Source organism: Canariomyces notabilis (genome assembly GCF_033297395.1).
Source record: "Canariomyces notabilis strain CBS 508.74 unplaced genomic scaffold N656scaffold_10, whole genome shotgun sequence".
NCBI lineage: Eukaryota > Fungi > Ascomycota > Sordariomycetes > Sordariales > Chaetomiaceae > Canariomyces > Canariomyces notabilis.
The window spans coordinates 246,723-263,225 of record NW_027041832.1 but is presented as its reverse complement, the minus strand read 5'-3'; the positions used below and the strand labels follow the sequence as shown (position 1 = coordinate 263,225).

The 16,503-nt window shown below is 55.6% G+C and overlaps 4 protein-coding genes across 4 annotated transcripts; 1 reads left to right on the top strand and 3 right to left on the bottom strand.

Moving 5' to 3' along the window:
- Positions 1 to 927: 927 nt before the first annotated feature.
- On the bottom strand, positions 928 to 1,546 carry N656DRAFT_73430 (uncharacterized protein). Its single transcript, XM_064812699.1, has one exon. It carries the CDS (start codon positions 1,413 to 1,415, stop codon positions 1,092 to 1,094), a length of 324 nt encoding a protein of 107 aa, XP_064670308.1. The 5' UTR covers positions 1,416 to 1,546; the 3' UTR covers positions 928 to 1,091.
- A 3,310-nt stretch (positions 1,547 to 4,856) lies between these two features.
- On the top strand, positions 4,857 to 5,416 carry N656DRAFT_73194 (uncharacterized protein). The gene has a single exon (XM_064812659.1). The coding sequence runs from the start codon at positions 4,930 to 4,932 to the stop codon at positions 5,236 to 5,238; it is 309 nt and encodes a 102-aa protein (XP_064670307.1). The 5' UTR covers positions 4,857 to 4,929; the 3' UTR covers positions 5,239 to 5,416.
- Positions 5,417 to 7,253: 1,837 nt separating this feature from the next.
- Positions 7,254 to 11,081, bottom strand: N656DRAFT_73079 (uncharacterized protein). Its single transcript, XM_064812633.1, has 2 exons — positions 10,782 to 11,081; positions 7,254 to 10,722 (listed from the first exon to the last, which is right to left on the bottom strand). Exon 2 carries the CDS (start codon positions 10,591 to 10,593, stop codon positions 7,495 to 7,497), a length of 3,099 nt encoding a protein of 1,032 aa, XP_064670306.1. The 5' UTR covers positions 10,594 to 10,722; positions 10,782 to 11,081; the 3' UTR covers positions 7,254 to 7,494.
- An 8-nt stretch (positions 11,082 to 11,089) lies between these two features.
- On the bottom strand, positions 11,090 to 16,134 carry N656DRAFT_752773 (uncharacterized protein). The gene is made up of 3 exons (XM_064813043.1): positions 15,914 to 16,134; positions 11,715 to 15,661; positions 11,090 to 11,654 (listed from the first exon to the last, which is right to left on the bottom strand). The coding sequence occupies exons 1-3, from the start codon at positions 16,018 to 16,020 to the stop codon at positions 11,344 to 11,346; spliced, it is 4,365 nt and encodes a 1,454-aa protein (XP_064670305.1). The 5' UTR covers positions 16,021 to 16,134; the 3' UTR covers positions 11,090 to 11,343.
- Positions 16,135 to 16,503: the final 369 nt, after the last annotated feature.

Here is a 16,503-nt window from a genome sequence, read left to right as displayed (position 1 = left end):
GAGCGCAAGACAGGAGTTGAGACACAAATCGCTTGTCAAGCAGGGCTAGAGAGTAAAGGACAATGATGCTGGGAAGGTAAGATTGAAAGATGTGGGGGGACAATACGGACCAGCAACAGGCTTCATTTCTAGAGAGCGTTGGAGGGCAGGCAAAGTAAAGTGGGCGTCAAATGCTGCTAAGGAATGCGGGATGAGATCTGTCAAGGCGCATTGACACGGGCAGGCAGTGAGTCCCGCCCCGAGCTTGCAAGTCGATGCCCTGGTCGCCCTCCGGCCCGGACTGTCGTCGGCAGGATAACTGGGGCCTGCTGCCAAGCAGGAGTGGAGAGCAGCTCTTCTCTTCCCAGCCCGTCCACCTCGGTCCCGGCTCTTGCCCCAGTGCCCCTCCTCAGAAGCGCAGCAGGCGATGGCAATGAACTGGCAGGATGTATGGCGCGCGGGTGGGCAGGGGTTGGAACTGGCCTGGCCGTTGAATGCAGATTTCCATGGTCTTTTTGGAAGAGATGCGAATCATGCAAGGGTGATGGGGGATTTGGGGGTGTGGAGAACAGCGCCGAGTTCAAGTTGTGTGTCTGGATTTTGAGAGAGCAGCAGGCCAAAGTTTGCATGGCAAGCAGGAGCCGGGACGCAACTGCTGCCAGTGGGCACTGGGAGGGACAGGCTGTCGTCTGTCGACACTGGCAGGCGCGAGAGATGGAGCCTGACAAAATAAGGCAAGTCCCCCCCTCATCGGTCTCGAGGAACATGCTGGGCCTGGATTGAGCACGGCCCATGACAAAGTGAAAATATCGACGAGACGCGACATGAACGAAAGCTCCAAATGTCGGGACAGGGCAGAAGCCAGGAAAAGCAAGCAAAGACCGGGATGGCAGGGGCAGGGGTGACGGCTTGTAGTGTACTGTACACTACGAAGGTACTGTACTTCGTACACGGCTGGACGGAGGTACTTCGTTACTTCCTAACTGGGTCTCTGGTGAGGGCTTGGGATATGGCCGCTGGCTTAACCCCAAGGGGTGGACCCAAGATGCTCGGCGAACAGACCAGGGCGTTGCCGGCCGAATTGGGATTTGTTGAGATGGGGCAGAAATGGGTTAGGCGCATCTGCAAGGCTGGTCAGCGAGGTGGTTACTATTGGATGAAAGGTGGAGCAGCACTTGGGATCTGCACCCGGGAGCAAAGAGATCGTCTTTTCGCGGATTTTGGGAGTTCAGATCACCTGCGCGTCGATGCGCGCCAGACACTGATCCCTGTGATCGAAAATACGACGCTCGGCCATCGCCTGCCATTATCACGGTCCGGATGACGATCCATCGGAAACGAGATGCAAATGACGCCGGCCCTAGCAGCAAACTACCGCTGTCACCATGCTGCTCTCTATCACTCTGCCCAAGACGCCGCGGGCACTCGCGGAGCATCGATTGCAATCCGAGCCACGGATAACGTAAGGTGGTCGGTCAACTTTAGCATTCAAGGAGGGGCGGGAACTAGCCGGGCATAGGGGCATATTGCCGGCTTCATTCGCTGCTCAATACGGACTATTTATTAGGGTACATCCATGATCGACTGCAGCAGCCTGCAGTCGATAAGGTTAACCCTTTGACTGGCAAAACCATCGGGAATTCACAACAAGACGGCAGCAGCCGCGGTAGGACGGACCAACGGGCGAGTTCACCAGTTCAGATGGAAACTCTAGGCGGGAGCAACGTACTTACAGCCGATAGCCTAGCGGACTCTCGGCGGCTGAAACAGCCGCTGCGAGGCGCTGGAGAGGAAGCTTTGACCCTGAGCCAGCTGATTTTAGGGCAGCAACATGCTGAAGGAGAGGAAGGGTGCGTTGTAACAGACGTCTTGGCAAAGCTTGGCAGCGGACTCGTCCCCCATGAATCCTCAAAACTGAAGAGGACGGCATGTTCAAAGTTAAACTCAGGAGCCCTATTATAGGTTAGACAAGCCTTGTGATCCATCTGGTGACGTTGGAGTGTCACTATGAAAGCGTTGGTTAATGTCACTTTTGGAAGTCTGTCTGGTCATCCTCTTGAGCAAGATTGTAACATGACTGGGAAGTTGACGGAGTTACATCTATTAGTAACTTTTCAAGCACTCAAGCCAGCATAGCAACTGAAGGGAGTCAATCGTATATTACTAAATCTTCCTCCCCATTACCGTAACCCCGAACCTCCAAGCGAAGTCGTATTTGGGTTGTTCTAGCAGAAGCAAAGCAAGCTTACAACGCATTGTGAGAGAAAAGAGAGGGAGAGAGGAAGAGAGAGAGATCATAACAACTGGCGTAATACCGTGACAGAGACATATGGAGGTCTCGTGGGGAAGAGGATTCAGCACATGCATAGAAAGGACAGTAAGAAAAGTAATAGGGGCATCGAACATGTTAGAGGAGGACAGAGGTAGATTGAACTTTATCTCTTTATAAAGTAAGTTATACTGATTCTGTCCACAAACTTACACAGTTTGACAATCTCGAATTCTCTCGAAATTCACGTTAATGAATCTCAAAAGGGACATGACGCTCTCCCGAGTCGTTCACATAGCTATGGAATGATGCCTTGCCGTTGCCACAAATCCTTAAGGTAATCTACCTCATGTTGACGAATGGTCACGGTGTTCTGGAATCCGGAGTCTGCACTTGATAAGTTGAATTTAGTACTATCAGTCACAATCTTGAGCCCGAGCAGATTGATAACCTCATACTGCGAGACAGCATACCTCGAATCTCCTACAATACCTATCTAAGGTACCTATTTAGCTACTTAAGTATAGCAAATCCGGTGAACATTATAGATCTGGGTAAGATTCGTACCACCAGGCCCCCTACCGGTATTAACGATAATTCAAGGTACTACTCATCTTCGGGTCAAATATCATCAGGTAGGCATCTAAATCGGCAACTCGGCATACAAATTCAAGTTTTTTCGTTGAGCCCTTTTGGCTGCTAACATGTCGTTGCGCAGCTGTGAGAGCACAAACCCAGCCCAGATAATATCCAACCTGCAGTGGTGGCAGATGCCTCACCACCAGCATGAATTCAACACTTCTTCCGACAAATTGTTAGTAGTCACTTTGCTCCAGGCTCTTTTGATCCTCGATTCAAGCAAACTGAAGAATGCTTGTAAGGCAGCGCAGTACCTGAACTTGGCCTATATTTCAGTCCAGTCTTGCTTTACTGATCCATCTGCAACCGGCCGTGTCCTCGCGCCATCTCCGGATTTAGCATCAATGCGATCCTGCACCAATGCGAGCGCCACGTATACGAATTTAGGACTGCCGCCGCCCGCACAATACGACAATATGTGTCGCTTCGGCCGTAGTACCCGCCCGCTTGACAGATGGGAGAACTTGAACTCGGCCGGATTTGGTAATCGACGCGCTGTACTCTAGTCTTTCGCTAATAGTTCCAGCTCGTCGTCGCGGTAGCGAATTTAATGGAAGGCAGCCTGTCGTTATAGAAATTTGGATCTTGACTAGCAACCTGGCGCATTCTTAACTAATCGTGGATACGGAGTAGAAAGGTACCAGATGTCAGACGGCTTGCGATCTGAACAAGCCACTGCTGACATGGGTTCAGAATTAGCGGCGGGCAGATTCTGTGGCAACTCATGGCGTTCAGGCCGCCTAGCTAACGTTTTCTTCAGTACGGATATCGATCGGGTCCAACACCTAGGCACTTGCTTTCAAACTATTGACAGCGGTACCGCTTCTAGGCGGAATGTACTGCTCCCAGCTCTTATAAGGGATACCGGAGACATGAATATTTTAGCAGCTCATGACTGACACTGCCGGTCTCCGTCCGTCTATGTTCTTTTGGATGCAGGTATCCGCTTCTCATGCGCTCAAGGCCAACAAGAAGCCTTGTAATTCGGCCAGACGCAGACGTATGCAAACACCCGTGGCCCGTCAGCATCAGCAGGACCACAAAATCCCCAATAATCAACATTCGCCTTGCAAGGCGGAACCTTGGAAGCACAACCTCGCCGACCACGTCCCTGGTGTGCGATTCTCATTGTGAACATAAAGACCTCTGTCTGATTTGCTCAGTATCAGTATTTTGGGGAGTAGGCTACTAGGCTGTAGCTAGAGAAGGAGTGGTACATGTATTCTACGGTGTTTCCAGTCTTCTCCGCCCCTCAACTCAGGCCTTTTAGGCAGAATTTCACTTCAAGAGTAGGCCGGGCCAAAGATCTACAGCTCTGTTAGGACTGCTTTGGTTAAAGTTGTGACCTGATCGCATACGGCTTTCTTCCAAGTTGCCATTTCCGAAATCCCAACATCATATCAACATTCAGGAAGACTTAAGGTAACTACCATACTTTTCAGCTACGGGCTTTCCCAAGTTCCACGGGTATCGATGTTTTCAGACAAGACTGACCATCCCTCGGTTGTTGTTGCTCTCGCATGTCCCAATTCAATTACACACCCCTGTTGTGTCCCTAGATGAGGCCGACGAGGGTGTCCTGCAGTGATCGCCGACCAGGAATATGACGGTTAAGCCTATTCAGGCAGGATCCCTGGTGCTCCGATCTTAGCGCCGGATCTTCCCAACCTCTCCTGATTCCTGAATGCCGAGCTGGACAACCGACAACAAAAACTGTGTTTTTCCCACCGTGACCGCCTGCTGAGAAAAGAAAGCCATCATCAGCCATGTCGTTCAATATCGGCTAGATGGTTTGCGCTAGAAAAACCTGAAGGCTTGGGCGCAAAGCGAATCGGCCGATTGGAGGCTCGGGCCTGCCGATCTAGGCTTGCGAGGCGGCCTGACGGTCTGAGACGATCTCAACGGCCCGCGTCGAGACATTTTGCCAGGTGTAGCGTAAAGACAGTGAAGTATCTCCGTACTGCGTACCTACCTGAGTGAGTTAAGGTTACCCTGTTACTAATCAAGCAGCTTCATTCATTCCCCGCATCGTGACACAGAAAATGTCAACAAAAATCACACATCGCTCGCGCTGGCTTCAATTATCCCCACATAGGCTGCCATCAGGCTCCATGGCCCCCGCATTGCGGATGGGATGTTTACGGTTTGATGGCAAAGTTTCAGCTCAGCAGGGCCCTCCTCCCCCAGCTGCCAGCAGAAAAAAAGAGGGAAATGTCGGCGAATCTCAACCTCTGACAGGGGGAGGAAAAAGGCCGGCACCAACGACAATCGGGCAAGCGCTGGCTTGGCGATCGTCTGCAGATCCCGCTTGCAACCCCAATCCAACCCCAATCCGGGCTCCCTGTCAATGATCTGCCGGGCGATTTGCGTCGTCGCACATTGCTCCAGGCTTTCTCACCTCCCTCTTTCGGATTGTTGTTTCCCAGGTTTCCCTGTGCGCCTATCGCGAGTTTCCCATTCCTGTCGCCTCATTTTGTGTCGACCGCCTCGACGACATGGACATGGACCTGCCCTTCAAGTTATGCACATGTATGTGCGTACATAACTGAACACTACCGAACTGGGAGATGACGAGATGTAGGTACACATGTATATGATTAGCTCGAGCCTGGCCCTGCCAGCACGTCACAGCGGTGCCAAACCTCGCAAAACTGCTCAGTTCGGCCCTACTGCTAATGATGATCTGTCTGCGCTGGCAGCCAGTCTTCCGGGCTCAAGCCAAGCGGCCGAGAACGGTGATTGCCAAAACTGCTTTTGGTGCAGCTGCCTGCCGCAGGACAGCTCGAGCCGGTTGGCGTGATGACGGCAAGTGCTCTTGTTCGAGTGGGATCATCGTCTTTGAGGCGGGCTGAACGGACTGTAGACACTGAAGCCATCATCGATCAACACAAGTCTACAAAACTTTACAAGACATTCCCCGGCCCGGCAACATGAAGTTGACATGCGGTGTAGGGGGACATTCAGTGCTCTAGTCACGGTCTGGTTCCTGCCCAACGGATCCTCCAACGTTACACTACACTGCATGTTTCTGTTGGAAGTGCAACGTTATGCCACTGAGCTAAAAACTTGGGCGCCCACTATTTCTTGCGGACTTGGTTCTGCACTTCAGCTTTTCTAACAGTTCCTCTAGGTTTAACCTTAAGTTTAACTGAAACCAATCCACCGGTCTGGAGCAGGGCCGTAGTGTACCGCGTAGTTGGGTAGGTATGTGCTAGGCGCCAAACCCGCGGCATCACCCCGTAGGCCGCCGGCGATACTACGGAGGCATCACACAGTCGGTCGTATGAGGTAGTAAGGTGTTCTCCACCGCTCTGCCGGCACTGTCTTTCATGCACAGCATACTAGACACTAGACAGACCGCAATGGTCCACCCGGTTTCACGTCCTCTGGCCCCATACCTTGCTCAATACGGAGTAGTCATACACTTCAAGGGGGCTAAATGTGGGAAGACACCATCCCTCTTGCAGGGCGTTGTCGTTGATGGTTGGCCGGTCTCCTTACCTTTCCAGTAGGTATGCAGATATGGATGACACACCTTCCAGACACCTCAAGCTTCAAGGTCATAACTGAACCAGAGCAGTGGGCAAAGAGACCGAACTATCCCTATCCTTGCACAGGAATCCAGTCTCAAGTGTCACCAAGGGCGACTTTTGCCTCCTCTAATGCCATCAAGGAGGTATGTATGTATGAACGTGTAGTTGCCACCACTCCAGCCTTCATGTTCAGTTGTCAACATGAAACTACACCCGCTTTCGGACCCGGCACACGCCGGACGAATCACAAAAGAAGATGCTTGATCAGGAAGCCTGTTTGTGCTCCCCGCTCCAGTCCTTAGGACAAGAGCGTGTGGACGTCACCGGTCCCGGTCCGTCCTACCGGACAGGACGGTCGTCCGGTGGTCACGTCACCAGGTGCCCTACATCGACTTACATCACTGCATCACAAACACCAGACAGACCAGACCAGACCGGGCCATGGTCGACCCCCTGCCCCTCACAACAAGCCAACCCAGCGTTCATGTCCCGAGTCTCGACTCCACTGGCAGGGCTCAGGCTGCTATGGGTGGTACAGTTCTTCGGAACCTCTCCGAGCGGCCCACCGTCTTGCCCAGGACCAGTAAGGTAAGGTAGTTCTTGCTAACCACTGGATGGATGTGAATCTCACATCCTGGATCGTAGGACATGACCCCCCCCTTACCCACTCGCCCCCTCCTTTTACCATCTTCCGCCAATTGCATTTGCCTGTGCTCTCCTGGTCCTTGGAACTCCATCACGTCTCAGCCAATGATAGCAATCCAGCCAGGCGTGGACAAGTTTAGTTGCACCTCCTCCTCACACCACAAAGACAGGAGGTAGGTAAGGTAAGGTATGTACGATCCTCGTAGAATGGATGTCCAATCCTCGGGCTTCCACACCGCGCGGTGATATCAGGTTCAAGTCTGAAACGATCCAGATCATAGTAGTATTTCATTGATGGTTTGAACTTTTTAGAAGGCTCTACTAGTAGCCGTCTCTCTCTCTATATGCTAGATGCTCCCAATCTACTACTCGCCATCTAAAATGGGTGAGTAAGCCACCTCACCGTCAGGGGCTCGGTGCTGTGCAGCATCACGTTAACCCCTCCAACAGCCCAACCAACCTCTCCCACTCCGCACTCCCCTCCCACGCCTCCTTCGCCTTACCCATCACACTCCTGACCGCACTCCTCGCCTTGCCTTTCCACCTACCAGGCCCGCCAATAGCCGCAACCTCATCACCATAATTCTCCAGCATCGCCACTAGCTCGTCCGTCCGCTCCACCACCGTCCGCCACGCCTCCTCGTCCTCCAACCAGTTCTTACCAGCACCACCAGAAGAAGAAGAAGAAGAAGCAGATGAAGGCAGCAACCCACCCCCGGCGCCCGCAGACCCAACCGCAGCGCGCCACGCCCGTTCAGCAGCATCCACCGCGCCAGCATAATCCCTCCTCCAAACCCTCTCTCTGGCCACAATCTCCCACAGCTCCGACCGCGCCGTAATAAGCGGCACCACACTCGTCTCCAAAAAATCACATACACTCCGCTCGGTTGAGCCACGCGGGGGTTCGTAAACCCCTACAGATCCCTCAGCCTTGTCTTGGGAGAGGACGGTCTCGTTGAGCAGCAGACGGAGCACGTCAGTGTCGAGCGCGTCCTCGGTGGCACGGATGCGCACGACGTGCCGCAGCGCCAGGAGCAGATCGGATATGGCCGGGGGACGGAGGCGTGAGGCCAGCGTGATGACGTTGTCCCAGATGCGCCAGTTGTCGTGGGCGATGGCCGCGCCGCGCTTGTAGGCGGCTAGTGATTGCGAGAGGAGGGTTGAGGGGTCCCGGTTTTGCTGGGTAGTTGTTGCCGTTGTGGTAGTGTTTTCTGCGATGGTTTTGTCCTCGTCTTGGTCTCCGTCCGTCTCGTCCTGCTTCCCTTCTTCTTTTCCTTTCCTCAGTTCTTGTACCCGTTCAACGTAGAGGCTGTAGAGAGCGCTGCCGAGGTTGCTCCACGTTCGGGCATCTTCGCCTCCGACGGCGTTGTCCGCAGAGGCAATTGCCTTCCCAAACGCCTCGGCAGCCTCGGAAAAGTCACCCAGGCGCAAACTGATGTCGCCTAGCCGATTCCATAGCTCGGAGCTCAGCCGGTTCACGGCGACGGCCTTTTTGTAGGCATCCCTTGCGCGTACGAGATCCTTCTGCTGGATGTAATGCTCGCCCAGCGACTTCTGCGCTCGCGCAAACCGGTGTTTGGATATCTCCCATGCACGCTCGTAGTGGGCGGGGTTGTCCTCGATGTCGCCCAGGATGCACCACAGCCGGGGCGCGTTAGGAGGCGGCGGTTGGCGCTCTGGGCCGTGATGGTCTGCTTCTTTCAAGTCATCAATGTCCACGTCCTCGTCTGCGTCGACTGAATCCCTCTGCAGCTCCACAGTTGACCCCGTCCTCTGGAACAACCGCCACCTCAGAACTGCTTTCGCTTTTGCCTCTCCACTGGCACCCCTTCCATCCTCGTCCTCCTTGGCCGCATTGCTGGCGAAGCAAAGTGCTACCTCGGCCCATAAGCGGAGACGCTTGAAGATCTCGAGCGCCGAGACCAGTGATCCGACGCCCACCCACGCGTACGCGAGCTCAGACTCAAGGTGCCATCTCGGTGGCGAGCTCAGTGCATGGATATACTCCAAGCGGACCGGCGCCGGGGCAGTCTCGCTCGACTTAGGGGCGGGAAAGAAGGATGTAGGTTTGCTTGGTGCCTGTTGGTCTGCTGCCTCCCCATCCGATGTGACGCGGATCTTCGGGACAGCGGTCTCAGCCGGTTCCCCGTTCTTGGTTTCGGTCGCGCTCGCGCTCTCGGCCGCGGTTTGGGTAGTGTCGACAATGACCTGATCCACCACAGCTTGCATCTGTAGCACACCCCTTTCTATGGTCCTGCTGCGATGAACCTCGATTCTCGATCGGACCAGAAGCGCGTGAGTGTAGATCTGCCAGTTGGTGGACTTGTCAGAGATGACGCGGACCGCAAAGGGGAGAACTTCTTCCGATGTAAGGGTGTCGACGGGTGAGAATGTGTCCTTTAGTGTCGCTTCGGCGAGTAGGATGATCTGATCCAAGGGCGACAGCTGCGGCTGCTCGTCTGGAACAAGATCTTTCAGCGCTTCAGGGAGTTCCGACGGCCCCTTGTCGGCGCCACTCTCCGGTGTCTCCTTGGTGAACTCCACGTCCTCCAGCAACGTGTCGTCGTTGAGTGCCAGAGCCTGTGGTTTCGCCGCGGCTAGCTTCCCAGCCTCTGCCGGTACAGTCTGCCCACTCTTTGCTAGCACGACAAGCTGGCTGGTACTTTTCTCCTGGAACCGCGTCCTCTTTCCCAGCGCGCCGGACAAAGCATACACAAACCCACTCAGCTTGGTCGCCTGGCGCAGCGCTTCCCTGGCTTTCGCGTCGTGGCCGAGGAGGATGCACACGTTAGCTTTCTCCACCAGGAAGCGTACCTTGTCGACCGTGCTCCACGCATTTTCGCCTGACAGAACCTCATCCCCCACCACAATCAGCCCTTGTTCAATCATCTCCCTCAAACTCGGCACATCACTCCACTGCGAGCTTTTCGTGAAGACAGATCCCGGACCCAGACTCGGTTGAGTAAGAAGCTTGTAATGCCAGACATTGACGCGCAGCGCAAGCCACTGCGGCGACCGGATTGCTCCGTCATGGCCACCCCCAGCTTGACCCTCCCCGCTCCCAAGCTTCAGCCCATTGTTCCGTCCCTTGCCCGTCAAGATGTGCCTGGCCAGACAAAACAGCTCGATATGCGGAATGTGCGAGTACACCGACACGCCGTCGACATCAAGGGACTGCAAACAGGCCTTGCGCAGGGCCCCTTTTCCCTCGATGCCAGGTACCTTCAACCTCAAGAAGCGTCCCTCGACTTTCCGCACAGCTGTCTCATCCAGCACTGGGCCGGTGACGTTGGCTTGCAAGAAGGCGTTGAACGCGGCAAGCCCAACGACTAGTCTGTCCTGCGATTCGGAGATCTCGTTGATCACGTTGTTGATACCTGGATGAAGCGAGCTGACAAACTCGTTAATGAGAGCTTCCGCGGGAGCTGTGAGCAAGACATCCATGTACCGACCAGCGCGGTACAAATTGAATGTCTCGGGGGATTCCATTGTGATATGACTGGCTACGCCGGCTACCCCTATTCTCATGCAGATGGGGGTTTGCGAGGCCTTGCTCAACGATGGAGGGGCAGATGGAGGGGCAGACCAAAATGGAATTTATTTCATGGGAGAATATGTTAGTAACTTAGTGAACGCCTTGAAGTTTGGGCTGCCAAGCTTTTTTAGCTGTTAGGTAACAGTTGACAACACCGGATAAGTACATCATGGATACAGACCTAATTCTATGCACCAACCGGGGCGGATGTGCTGCCATAACCCGAATCGACAGAACATTGAACGACGACGCTCTCGCACATAGGTAGCATACAGCAATGCAAGAGCTCAGCCTCCATGACACCCTTCCTACCGTCACTATTCAGTTCGCTCGACTCCAGGGCGAACGCGCATTCAGTGCAAGCGGCGCGGGTTTCAGGGATGCTCAACGAGTGAACGATGTCAGGAGCGATTAGATAAGAGAACCAATGCCAGTAAAGCCAACGACCACAAACAAGAGATGGACACAAGAGACGCCAGTGATGTCGTTCACCCTACAAGTTGCTTTGTCACATACAACTATATAGCCGTCACTAGACTACAAGCTCAAGTTTCAAGTACACACTCTCCATACAGACCCATATCTCTACCGCGTTGATTGACGGCTGTTGAGCCGCCTCTCGCTTGGCAGTCTCACTACTCTCCAACAGCTGCCAATCCACAACCATGATCTCACGCTCCCAATCCATCATCAGAAGCTGGTCAGAAGCCGGGACAAACCAACACTCCACTCCATCAGAGCGCTTATTTCTTGCCCTTATTCTTCTTACTCGGCACAACACGGAAGCCAGGAACGCTCGTGTCCTCCTTAGCAGCATTATTGCTGCCCTTCTTAGCCACCTCGTTCCAGCCCCCGTTGCTGCTGTTTTTGGGGTCGTTGGCGGACGCGCTAATCGGCTCCTTCTCAATGACACCTTTATCGGCAAGCTTCTTGCGGCGCACAAACTCATCCGCAAAATGGCGGCAATCCATGGTCGTGCTGTAGCTATACACAGCCTCAGACAGGATCGACGGGTCCAAAGGCATCTCCAGCAAGGTGGCGGCAAATTGATCGACTGGAAACATCACCTTGTCAGTACGTGTGCAACCAGCGTGCTTGAGTGGAAGCAACTCACTGTCATTGACCCCAATAAGGCCCCGCGAGAGCTCGCGGTGGAGCCACTTCTTGAACTCCTCCATTGCCTGGTTCTTGGCATCTTTAAGAGATGTGGTTGCCACCTTTGGTGCGGGCTTAGCCACCGCGGGTGCGGGCGTGGGCTTCATATTGCTCGCGCTAGCAGAGCGGTTTTGCACCGCGGGCCCCGTTGGAATCTTCACCTTGCCGCCCGCTCCAACCGTCGACCATCCGCCACCCTGGCCGGCTTGGGACACAGCGGAAACCGTTGGAAGCCCAGGAGGCGCTGAGCCTTTGCCTGCCAGGTCCGCATAGCGCTTGCCCACAGCAGACGCGGACGGCGTGCTGGCCTGCGCTGCTTCTCTGGCCTTCTGCTTACGCAATTCTTCCTCTCTTTGGATGTCGGCCAGCGTCTTCTTGGAACCAGCAGGGCCAGCAGCAACCCCAGTTTTTACGGCAATGGGTTGCTTCCACGGGCTGCCAGCGGGTGCGCCAACAGGCGAACCAGTGCCCCAAGTGCTGGTAGGTGGAAGGCCAGTAATGGCAGCAGCGGCCGCCTTCTCGCGCTCGCGGATGGCTGCAGCTTCCTGCTCCAAAGCAGCCCTTCTGGCTGCCGCGGCCGCCTCCTCCTTCTCAGCGGCTTTCTTTGCCTCCATCTCCTGGATTTCCTTGAGGCTCGGGCCCTTTTGCGTCTCTGTACCAGCCCAAGGTGCCGTCGGGGGCGGGGCCAGCGCAGCCGCATCTGAGGTGGTATCCGGCGTGCCGGATGCGGAGCGCTCGCCATACCTCGCCGGCAGATTCGACGCAGGACGCTGGGCAGTAGGGGCCGCAAGTGGCGTGGCCTGCGGAGGAGGGAAGGGCATGGGGAGGTCAGAAGCAGACGACTGCGACGACTTTGCATTGTCGGCCTGCGTTTTGCGCACCTTATCACTAAGAGAGAGCTCCGACTGGGCCTGAGCTTGCGCAGCCGTCTTCTTCGCGAAACCAGACTCAGGAGCAGGTGCCTGAGCCTTTGCTGTGGCAATTCCCGTCGTTGTGGGGGCCGAGAGGCCACCAGTTTGCGAGCCCTCAGCAGATTGCTGCACGTCGGAATGGCCGGGAACCTTTTGGTCGGCATTCAAAGCGGCCTCTTCGGCATCGAACTGGGCGCGCAGCTCCTGAAACTCCTTGAGTCTCTCGCTGAAGCCCTGCGGGTCCTTTTGTAGTTGATCGACTCCGGGAAGCTGACTGCGCAACCCGCCGTCACCTGCGGGGCCCCCGACGGCTTGTGAACCGGGAAAAATTGCCGGTAGACTACCAGTCGCTTGCATGCTTGCAAGCATCTGGCGCTCGCTGAAGTTCAGATCGGGGGCAAAGAGGTCCGTTGGAGCCCCGATGGGCGCCTGAGTAGGCCCGTGCGGGATGCTCGCCGCCACATCAAAGAATCCCGCAGCGGGTCCGATCGGCGCGATGGGATGCTGAGCAGCCATCCCAATTGGAGATGTGATGTTTCCAAAGCTAGGCTGGCTTTGGAGACTGTGCGCGCTGGAGTGGTGATGCAGGGCGCCTGGTACGCCCGGCTGAATCGGCGCGGGGCGGCCGAAAGCCTGGTGGTGATGTTGTGCAAGCTCGCGCTGCCTGGCGTGGAACATCTGCTCCTCTTGCTTCCTACGTTCCAGGTCATTCTGCTGCTGAGCGGTAAGGGTCCGTCCAAAAGACGGAAATGCGTTCTGCAGCGGTGGGACAGCTTCGGACGAGCTCCCAGCGAAAGGGCCCGTGGCGGGAGGCGGGCCATGCGGAATACCCATCTGAGGTACGAGAAAGGGTTCCCTAGAATTGCCGATGCGCCTGATGAGCTGGCCGAGGGGCTCGAAGTCGGGGTCCTCAAGACGTTTCACGCGGAGGTCGGCAGTAAAGAACTGTGCCTTATACCAATCGTTCATCTCCAATCCGCTGAATGGTCCCTGCACTGTACCTTGAGGATCCAGATAAACCCACCGCATTCTATCGGGCATCACCATGGTCCTAACGGGTGGATCTGCGGCAGACTGTGCGGATGGAAACGACGAAACGCCAGCGGTTGCTGGGAAAGATTGAGCCTGGGCCGTCGTCGTTAGACCAGGCTGAGTTTGCTCGGCGGTCGAGAAAGGAGATCGGGTGGATTCGGTGGCCGGGAAGAGATCTTCAAAACCGCCCCTGCCGGACCTTATCGGGCTGCCCGTGTCGCGCGGCTGCAAGCCAATCGCGCTACGACCGATAGCGCCCAGGGGGTTGGCCTGTCGGAGATCAGGCATCGAGTCGTGGAGGCTGTCTTGGTCGTGCCCATGCATCTGAGCCTGCATGGCCGGAGGGAAAAGAGACTCAAGCTTGCTGCCACGGCCCAACCTAGACCCACTAGGAGCCCCAAACATACCGCCCAATCCAGTGAGGCTTGGCGACGGGAGATCGGTCAAAGGGCTAAAGATGCTGCCTCCAAAGGCGTTCTGAAATGCGGCCCGTTCGCGATCCGGCGTACCGACCGACGGACCAGCTGGCCAGCCCGACAGGGGGTTCACTGAAGAAAAGCCCTTGGCTCCGACGCTAGATGTCTGGCTCCGATCACTGCCATCAAACGCTGTGGCGCCGAACGACCGGGGGAGCGTGTTGAAATTCGATTGCTGCTCAGTACCCGGACCAGGGTGACCTAGCCGATCTGGTTCAGGGTCGTCATGGCCCTCCTCGCCGCGCTCAGCCAGGGGGCTGCGATAAGGGTTGGTCTCAGATGGGCTCGTCGGACCGTTGGCATCACCTTGGCCGCCTAGGTTTAGACCGGCCATCCCAAAGTCACCGGCACTACCCTTGATCGGGGTATCGAACACGCCCCCGCGCTGATGCTGCGCAGAAGCAGACGGCGGGCTATTGTCGTGGGCCCCGCCCAGGACGGCGCTTCCTGAAGGACCGTCGTCAGTGGCAAAAGGGTCTGTATCGGTCCGCTGACGAGGACGCCAGCTAGGAGCATCGCTAGGTTTGGCGCCCGCGTTGTCAGTCGAATCCTTCGGGATCAAGTGGGCGAGGCGGCTTCCGGTACCGAACCGCTTGTCACCAATTGGTGGAGTGGGCAACGCAAAATTTCCAAAGCCGCCAATACCACTCGACACGGCGGTGGGACCAGTGCCCCAAAGCGAGCTTTGACTTCCAAACCCAGAGGTGCCAGTGGTGTTGCTGCGCGGCAATGTAAAGGGCTGGGTGCGGGAAGGCGTATCACGGGCCTGAGTGTCCTCCTCCGGCTCGTCGGATATGGACTCCTTAAGCTCAGTGCTCTTGCGAGGAACCCAAGGCTCGTCGCGGGCAAACCTAGTTGCTGTCGGAGAGGACATGGCGGCGCCCGAAAACGGGTTCGTGTCTGTAGTCTCCCGCCGGCGAGTGCCCGGACGGGAGGTAGTCGACGGCGATGAGGCGGGATAATTGGCGGTACTACCAATGCTAATGGAAGTCTTCCGTCCGTTAACCCCGCCGCCCCCAGGATGATTCCCTTCCTTGTTCTGCTGAGGCGGTTTCAGAGTGGAGTTGACATCGGTAGCGAACATCTCGCGCTCCTCCGGCGACATATCCTCCAAGCTAATCGGTTTCACCGTGCCATTCGCATCCCAACAAACGCTCGGGTCCTGTGGCACATGAGGAGAGTCCGTACTTTTGCCCCATGCTCGGGGGTGACTCCCATTTACGTGCGCCGGGTTCCAGTTCGGCATAAAGAGGCCGGATGTGCTGACTTCAGATGACTCAACATGGTTCTTGTATATGTCCAACAACTCCTCCCTGGTGTAGCGCAGATCCCCAGGGGAGTCGAGACTAGCTGTCTGAGGCATTGCGGACGAGGAAGGGATGTCGGTGCTCGTACTCTGTGGCGCGTCGGCTGGACTAGCTGTGGCAGATGGATTGAAAGGCGTGGTTGATGCTCGGCGAAACGTTCTGGTGCCGTTGGAACGCGGCCTGGTACACGGATTAGACAAAAGCTGCGCTCTGAATAGTAAAGCACAGGTGGCTGCATTTCATATACGGAATCGATCGAAAAATTGTTACGACCAGGGATACGAGGTTTGAGGTTTTGCGGGTTTGAGTACCAGCAACGTTTCGCGTCGATGCGAAACGTCCTCGCCAAGCAGGCAAGTGACTGAAGCGACGACAGGATTGAGATGCCAACGAGATAAGAAACCATATAAAAGCTATCAAGACAAAACTCACCATTCATTGCTTCCAGATCCACGGCCAGAGTCACTTCGACCGATGGTTCTCGAGTCTCGATTTTGGCCGGCGGCGGCAGAGGCAAAGCTCGATGGTAAGTGAGCCATGTTAAAGACTGCAGTCAAGACTGACAAAATCAAAGGGCTGTGAGAGGTGAGTCGTGGCGTAGTAACTGGTGAATACTAGTCGGGATTTCAATCGTTCGCGGTCGTGAGGCAAGGTTCCAAACTACAAAGTAGCAGAGCTTCCCTTTTTTGCAAAGTTTCGTCGAGTGTCGTGGAAGGTGAGAGCCGAGCCCGACCCACTTGGGCTCAAAACGTGACCTTGCCCGTGACTTTTTAGACAAATGTGGCTTGCCACACAGTGGGACTCAGCACATTTGTATGTAGATTGTGGCGCGAGACACTGTACGCGTTTCGGCTGTGGACTCGGGGTGGGGTGATTGACTTGTCGGATTTCCCATGGCGACGGAACGTTCGCTCACCGATGACGTGTTCTTTCATTCATGGCCTTTCGCTCACAAAGGAGAGACTGCCTGTATTCACAACAAACCTGACTCACGCATCATCAACGGATGCACGAATGGATAG

Bases quoted from the DNA above. Each gene is read 5' to 3' on its own strand.
- N656DRAFT_73079 (XM_064812633.1), bottom strand. From the start codon at position 10,593: ATGAGAATAGGGGTAGCCGGCGTAGCCAGTCATATCACAATGGAATCC.
- N656DRAFT_73194 (XM_064812659.1), top strand. From the start codon at position 4,930: ATGTCAACAAAAATCACACATCGCTCGCGCTGGCTTCAATTATCCCCA.
- N656DRAFT_752773 (XM_064813043.1), bottom strand. From the start codon at position 16,020: ATGGCTCACTTACCATCGAGCTTTGCCTCTGCCGCCGCCGGCCAAAAT. The intron at 15,662-15,913 runs GTGAGTTTTGTC...TCCGTGTACCAG, and splicing joins GGATCTGGAAGCAATGAATG to GCCGCGTTCCAACGGCACCA. The intron at 11,655-11,714 runs GTGAGTTGCTTC...TGATGTTTCCAG, and splicing joins CCTTATTGGGGTCAATGACA to TCGATCAATTTGCCGCCACC.
- N656DRAFT_73430 (XM_064812699.1), bottom strand. From the start codon at position 1,415: ATGCTCCGCGAGTGCCCGCGGCGTCTTGGGCAGAGTGATAGAGAGCAG.